The sequence below is a fragment of the Tupaia chinensis genome, unplaced genomic scaffold (assembly GCF_000334495.1).
Source record: "Tupaia chinensis unplaced genomic scaffold, TupChi_1.0 Scaffold000704_1, whole genome shotgun sequence".
NCBI lineage: Eukaryota > Metazoa > Chordata > Mammalia > Scandentia > Tupaiidae > Tupaia > Tupaia belangeri.
The window spans coordinates 1,852,671-1,860,007 of NW_006160227.1; the positions used below are offsets into that span (position 1 = coordinate 1,852,671).

Consider the following 7,337-nt stretch of genomic DNA (forward strand, 5'->3'; position numbering starts at 1 on the left):
TCTTTCCGTCCACTTCAAGACAGAGTCCTCACCGCGGCCCCAGATAACGTGTAAATTAGCTTCATGGAACCGAAAAGCCAGTTTGTGGAGCCTTGAAGGAACCATTTAGACTCAACTTCAATTAAGTTGCAGCTGCTGAGCTGGGCTGCTGGACAGGGAGGCTCGTGCCTCCTCCCAGAGCGGGCGCCATCAGGCCTCCAGCCCTGGGCCTGGCCGGTCTCAGGTGGCCTGCCCAAATATATGGCTCCCGCTTAGCCTCCAGCCCATCTCACCGTGGGCAGCCCGAGCCCCGGCACTGACCCAAGTCCCTTGGAAGGGCATATCTCTTTTCTTGCAGTCTTTGTTTCCCCAACTGCTGCCTCATTTAACCAGCAAGGTAGGCAGGGTGTCCAGCTTCCCACTGGCATAAAAGCCACGCATTGTAGGAGCTGTTAAAGGGTTTTGAGGCCAGCAGGTGGCATGGTGGTTAAGGCGCTGGACTCCCACATGGCCGACCACGGTTTAAGTCCCAGACCTCATGGTCTGAAAATCATGCCGGGCACTTTCATGTGTCTGCATGCCCAAAATCCCAAGAGGAGAAGGGATCGTGGCATGGCCATCCCTCCTGGGGAGTGATAGCTCACTTTCTCTTTCTCTGTCTCTCTCTAGCAAGTGCATGTGCCCTAAGGCAAAACCTTAGGGAAAAAAGAGTGAAGAGTGTGTTTGTCATGGCCTGAGCTAGACACAGGAAGAGGCCGCCCCCAAGCCCCTTTCTTCCCCTTTGTGACCCCAAAGGCCAGCCAGGGTGGGCCTGTGTCAGGGTAAATGAAGCTCCGTTCTCTCCTTCATAGACGTGTGGTTGTCTCAGACCGACCTAATACATGATTTTAGGAGCTACACAATTAGCCTGAAAGCAAATGGAGACAGAAGTGAGCTAATTGCTCGCGTGGTTTTAGCAAGCGTCGATGTACTTCTCTGAGAAGTGAGCGTTACTCATGGGAAGGAGTGCTTTTTCACTGTGCGAGGTTGACACCGAGCACTCCGCGGGGTGTGTTTTCCCTAAGACAAACCGCTCCTTACTAGGAATGCAGATCTGGGCTGGAAGCTCTCTGTCTCCCTTTGTGAAAAGCCTCCCCTTGGAGATCATGAGCACTGCTGCTTACTGTGGCGGGCTCCCGTGTGTGTCTTGGGTAACTATACTGAAAAGAGGCGATTTTAGGGTCAACCCAGAGAACCAAGCGTGGCCCTTCAGAGACCCCGTGTTGTGATGGGAGGGCCCCAGGCCTCCCTTCCTTCACGGGTCTCTCCAGGGCCCCTCGCCCCTATCTCAGATCCCCACCATGGCCTCCTGCCATCCCACCGTGGACTCAGGTCGAGGCCCTGCAGACCCGGACTTGGGATCCTGCCTGAGGTCCCTGGAGAGTAGTTACGAACCAGCGAGAGTTTTGTTTGTTACCTGTCCTAAGCAGACCCCTGGGTGCAAAGCCAAAGGGATGATTCCCTCAATTCAGTAACAGGACATTTCAGGAAACAGATTCAGAGAGCAGTTCTAGGCTAGCAGGTAGCATGGAGGTTAAGGCACTGGCTCCCATGTGGTTAGCCATGTGCTTCAAGTCCCACGGTCAGCAGCTTGAAGATCACGCTGGGCATGTGCACGTGCATGCCCAAAATCCCAAGAGGAGAGTGGAGAGGGGGTCGCAGCAAGACAGCCTCCTGAAATAATTTCTCACTTTCCTTCTCTTCTTTCCTCTCTCTCTCTTTCTGATGAGCTCAGGCACTAGCTAGCAAAAACTTAAAAAAAAAAAAAAAAATTCTGGTATGATGGTGGTTGTGGTGGTGGTCAGGGGGTGTCCAGAGAGCCTAACTGAGAACCCTTTAAATGGTTTTATTTACGTTTATGGGCCCCGTGCTGAGCCCCACCCAGGCATGAGGTACCATCGATATTCTCTGAGTAAAGACCGTAGGTCTGAAGGTTTGGAACAGCGTCCAGGCTGCCCAGCCTCCATATAGGGATGATCACGTATGTACCCACCTGTATGCGAGAGCAGGAGGGGGCAGGGGAACCCGGTCTTAACCCTCCACCCTGCAGAGTGAGTGTGTCAGGTCCCCAGAGGCGGGAAGTGTTGTTTAACCGAAAAACAAATGTGCATTCGTGGGGAGGGAAGGAGACACAGAGGCTTGTCGTCCTTGACGCTGCCCCGGTGTCCCCCAGGAACACCTGGGGACAGCCTGTGGTGCCCCTGCCGGACACCTGGGGCTGCCCCGCCTGCATCCTGACTGCCTGCTGCAGCCAGTGGGACCTCCCGCTCCAGCTCGGCAACTGACGTAATGCTGGCACAGGAAGTTCTAATCTGGAGTGTTTTTGTTTGTTGTACTTCCTCAGGATTTCCTTGGATCTGGAGACCCCAAAGAAACAAAGATGCTAATCACCAAGCAGGCTGACTGGGCCAGAAACATCAACGAGCCCAAAGCCGCCGTGGAGATGTACATCTCGGCTGGGGAGCACGTCAAGGCCATCGAGATCAGCGGTGCCCACGGCTGGGTTGACACGTAGGCCCCAGCCCCTGCCCCGAGAAGCGCCTGGCACCGTGTCATGTCAGCTCACGGTTTGACTGACAAGGGAAAAATAGTGTTTTCCTAAATATTTCAACCAAATGTGACAGAGACTAGGTTTGGGGGGAGACACACATTGAACGAGGCAGCTACTGCCTTTGGGGGACTGCACGCCTTGTGGGAGAGTGGCGGGGACGAGCAGGGAGAGACACCAGGTGTCCGAGCTGCCCTCCTGCACACTCACTCAGACCAGGCCCTGCAGCGCCCTTGCAGTCATTGGTCCCCCACACTCGGGGCTGGTGTTTCAGGGCTCATCTTGCTCGTGAGGAAACCAAGCCTCAAGGGACAAGTGGTGACAAAAGGCCAAGCATCTGGGGACTCACGGAGCTGAGCTTCAGGCTGCTAACACGTTTGATGGCAGATCCCCAAAAGAGCAGGGAGTGCTAAGTACCTCGGGGAGGGGAAGTCTCACGGGAGGCACTGTGGAGGTCTCCTCTAGGAGGTGGTCTCCGTGCAGAGACTTCAGAGAGAGATGCGGTGGGGCTGGAGGTGGGGAGGACAGCGTGAGCAGGGCGGTGTGTGGGAGTTGGAGGGCGAGCGTGACTGCTGTGGGCAGGGGCACTGGACCGATCACACCAGGAAGGCTGCCTGCTTGTGAGGACCCATGGTACAGCTGTCCCTGGGAGCACCCCTCCAGCAGTGGGGCGGGGGGCGGGGACAGAAAACAGTGGAGGAAGGGGTCGAGCTGCGATCATGTGCACTAAGACCCTGAGCTCTGCAGCTGGGACCGCAGCGAGGCCTGCGTTCGCATCCCGGTCCAGCCTAAAGTCCAGCCACAGCAGTGTGCACCCGTCACCCCTGTGACTCGGGAGGCTGAGGCGGGAGGGCACCAGCTCGAGGATCACCTGGGCAACAGGTGGGACAGCCCGGAAAGAGATAGGTGTGGTGGCATGTGTGTCCCCGCTGGGAGGCCGCAGCAGGACTCGTAACAGAGACCCCGACTTAAAGCCGGCAGTGACCAAAACCAGAGAAAGGCGAAGCAGATAAGCAGGCAGGGCAGCAGACCAGGAGAGAGTGTGGGACTAGAGGCCCGAGCCAGAGGGGGACCTAGGGAGTCGGCCTGCCAGCTCTGTGCCTGGTGGGGGTGCATAAGCAGGCAGGGCAGCAGACCAGGAGAGACTGGGGGACTAGAGGCCCGAGCCAGAGGGGGGCCTAGGGAGTCGGCCCGCCAGCTCTGTGCCTGGTGGGGGTACCCTTTGCTGAGGTGGAGAGCAGGCAGGTGTGGGCTGGGGCCGCACGGAGGCAGGACTCTCAGTGCCTGACCGCCCGGAGCTGGGCTCTGCCCTGCTGCAGTCAGGGCCATGGCCTGAACACACACATATGTGCACTCGTGTTTGCGTGTGCGTGTGCCACTGCGGCCGGCAGAGCAGGACAGAGGGGGCTCCTGAGGCTCCCTGAGCCCTGTGCCCAGCAGGAGCTGGCTAACGGCTAAGTCCCACCCACGGGCCCCACACCAAGGGGTGGCCCCATCCTTGTCTGAGAAGGACGTGTCTTGAAGATAGAGACACAGCTTTTGCGCCCAGATTATTCTTTTCACAAAAGAGGTGGTAGAGAAGAGAGCCAGGCAGGCTCAGCACCTCCCCCACCTCCCTTCTGCTTTACCCTAAGTCACTTCGCAGGTGCTAAGTCTCAGTTACCCTGGGGAGACTTAACTAGTTCGAGACAGCGACGGTCGGTGTGTCCCGACCCTGTTAGGTCTGGCTGTAAGAGGGCCTCTCCGGGGACATGCAGTCTGATGAGGGTGGTGCTTGCAGGGGTGTTTGGAGGCTCAGAGGGGCTGTCGTGCCACCTTTCCCCGAAAACGTGTCCTTTCTTTGCCGAGCAGCGTTATTTTTAGATGCCATTATTCTAAGTGCAGACTGGCAGGCCTCCCTGAGCTCGCCTGTCTGAGAAGGGCTCCGTTAGCTGCTTCCCTTTCCTACCCTCACAAAGTGTAGCAGTGGTTCCCCCGGGAGGGCTGGTTTATCCAAAGACCCCCATCGCCAGGCCAGAGGGAACAAGCGTGTTCTGTCCAGGCCCCATGTCCCATGAGCGGTGGGAGGCAGGGCGAGCCCACCAACCCCTGCGGCTCTTCCCTGTGGCCAGCACTTGGCCAGGAGGAGGAGCCCAGCAAGGCTTTCTTCTGGAGTGCGAGTAGGCCCCAGGAGCTCTCCCCCTGCAGGGCTGGGCTCTGGAGGGTTCTTGCGCCTGGCCTCTGCTTCCCTGTGCCAGCTCCTGAACTGGTGGGAGGAGCACTCGGCCACTTCCTGGCTGCCAAGTCTTGGGCAGGGCGCCTCACCTCCCACTGTAGCCCTCAGTCTTCTCATCTGTAACATGGGAACAATTGTGCCTACCTCCACCACGGAGGGAAAGCCTGGGGACCACCTTGGTACCTGGAGGGCATCAGCACACATCCGTTTCCAGCCCAGCTCCTGCTGCTAGCGAGGACCTCCTAGGAAGGGAACACAAGGTCCAGGCAGTGACAGCCTGTCCCTGCCCAGCCATGTCTCGGGTGTGAAATCACGTGTTTAACCACGGAGAGGAACAGGCTCAGGGCCTGCCCCGGCGAGGATGCAAGCCCCCTGCTGCCTCCCATCAGGCCACTTCACGGGCTCCCTCGTCCCTGCCCCCTCCAGGTTGATTGACATTGCGCGGAAGCTGGACAAGGCGGAGCGCGAGCCCCTGCTGATGTGCGCTCACTACTTCAAGAAGCTGGACAACCCCGGCTACGCCGCGGAGACCTACCTGAAGATGGGTGACCTGAAGTCCTTGGTGCAGCTGCACGTGGACACCCAGCGCTGGGATGAGGTGAGGGTGCCCTGGCCGTGCCCCGGACAGGCGGGTGGAGGGGAGCTTCCCGTGTGGGGACGGGGTGAGCACTGGCCTGGCAGTGAGACATAACCTCAGTCCCGGGGCCGACCGCGCTGGAGGGCCCTTCTGTACCAGCTCTTCGTTTGTGTAGTCACTCATTCACGTGGGACTCTACTGTGCCAGCCTGAGACGGGCTCCGGGCATGTGAGTGTTAACGCAGCCTCCCCCGCCTGCTGCTGGTCTCAGCTGCCTCTGACCAGCACCGTGGGCTCAGACGTGTCTCTGATGCAGAGACACACCTGTGTGACATTTACAACCTGCTGGGTGGCATTTTGGCAGAAAATGCCATCTGTACTTCCCAGATCCAGGCTGCCAGAGCCATTTCCAGGGCCAGCTCTTCCTTCCCTTCTGCGCTCCCCCACCCAAGCCTCAGCTTCTCTGGTGTGAGGCACGGCTGAGAAGGATTAGCCAGGCCAGCAAGGAAAACAGCCAGCCTGGGGCAGGCAGAGCAGCTGGTGTGGTCTGCTCCGTGGCCCGGCATCCACTGCCCAGCTCACTGGTCTCCTGTGCCGGAGAGAGATTCATCCTCCCGAGGGTTCGAGGCTGCGCCACGGCCCTCACCCCACCGTCACGCCCATCACGGCCTACTTCACGGGGCGGCGGCAAGGCCCTTTCTGGGTGAGAGGTGCCTGACTCTGGGCTGCCGTCCGAACGGCTCCATTTAGTGAGGGGACTGGGTCATTGATGAGAAAAGGTGGGGCCAGAAACATAGGCAATAATGCTTTTTCCAGATAAATTTACCCAGAGATTTGTCAAGCAGCATAAATCAGCATCTTAGAACCACTCGGTCCAGTTGGGCTTCCGGCAGCTTCCTCTCTATGGTTTCCGGCTCCCTCGGCCTGACAGGTGGCCTGGGGCTTAGGTGAAGCAGTCACTAGGTCCTGTACAGCTCCGAGTCCACAGTCATTCTTGACAGCTCATAAGCAGTGATGATGAGAATGTCAATTCTATTTCCTTAGGTGTCGCCTGCAATTAAAAGAAATCTGTTTGCAGCGCTACAGGAGCCCACGCAAACCCTCAAAATAAAATGTTTCCGATTCTGTGCCGCTTCTGTGGTCCAGAAACAGACTGTGTTGTTATTGAATCCAGTCGCTTGCATATTGCTGTTAATTGCCTTTTGTTTTCAAAGAGCTGATTTGTTTTTGCATTTCTGGGGGTGGTTGGGGGGGAGGCGCTCTCCCCCTCTGAGTTGTCAGGCTGGCAAAATATGACAACCCTAATGGATTCAGCCAAGTGCCATGTTTTCATGGGGGCTGCGGGGGCTGCTTTATTAAGAACGTGTTTGCTTCTCCTTCCAGGCCTTTGCTTTGGGCGAGAAGCACCCCGAGTTTAAGGATGACATCTACGTGCCCTATGCTCAGTGGCTAGCAGAGAACGATCGCTTCGAGGAAGCTCAGAAAGGTGGGCCACTCAGACTGGGCCCTCGCAGAAAGGGGCAACACGAGGCCCTGCTGGGACACACGTGTGGTGACATCATGGGGGATGTGACGTACTTGCTGGTGAAAGTCTGTAGGGTGACGTCATGGGGGCAAGAACAGGGGCTTTGGAGCTACAAAACACCCAGGCTGGCATTCACTGGCTGTGGGCCTCAGGGGGCCCGGTCTCTCATCTGAACCAAGTGTCGTGCGCACCAGTGTGTCTTCTCGTTGTGCCCACACTACAGTGTAACCCCTCACTACGGCCCTGGTGTGGGTGCTGTTACTGTAACCCCTCACTACGGCCCTGGTGTAGGTGCTGTTACTCTAACCCCTCACTACAGCCCTGGGTGTGGGTGCTGTTACTCTAACCCCTCACTACGGCCCTGGTGTGGGTGCTATTACTGTAGCCCCTCACTACGGCCCTGGTGTGGGTGCTGTCACTGTAGCCCCTCACTACGGCCCTGGTGTGGGTGCTGT

General features: G+C 57.9%; 1 protein-coding gene across 1 annotated transcript in view; it reads left to right on the forward strand.

Moving 5' to 3' along the window:
• Window positions 1-7,337, forward strand: part of IFT122 (intraflagellar transport 122) — a gene marked incomplete in the record, with an annotated part of 100,738 nt that overhangs the window by 75,284 nt on the left and 18,117 nt on the right. The window contains 3 exon segments of the mRNA XM_014592486.2: window positions 2,363-2,529; window positions 5,208-5,379; window positions 6,741-6,843. Coding sequence (XP_014447972.1) covers window positions 2,363-2,529; window positions 5,208-5,379; window positions 6,741-6,843 — 442 coding nt within the window.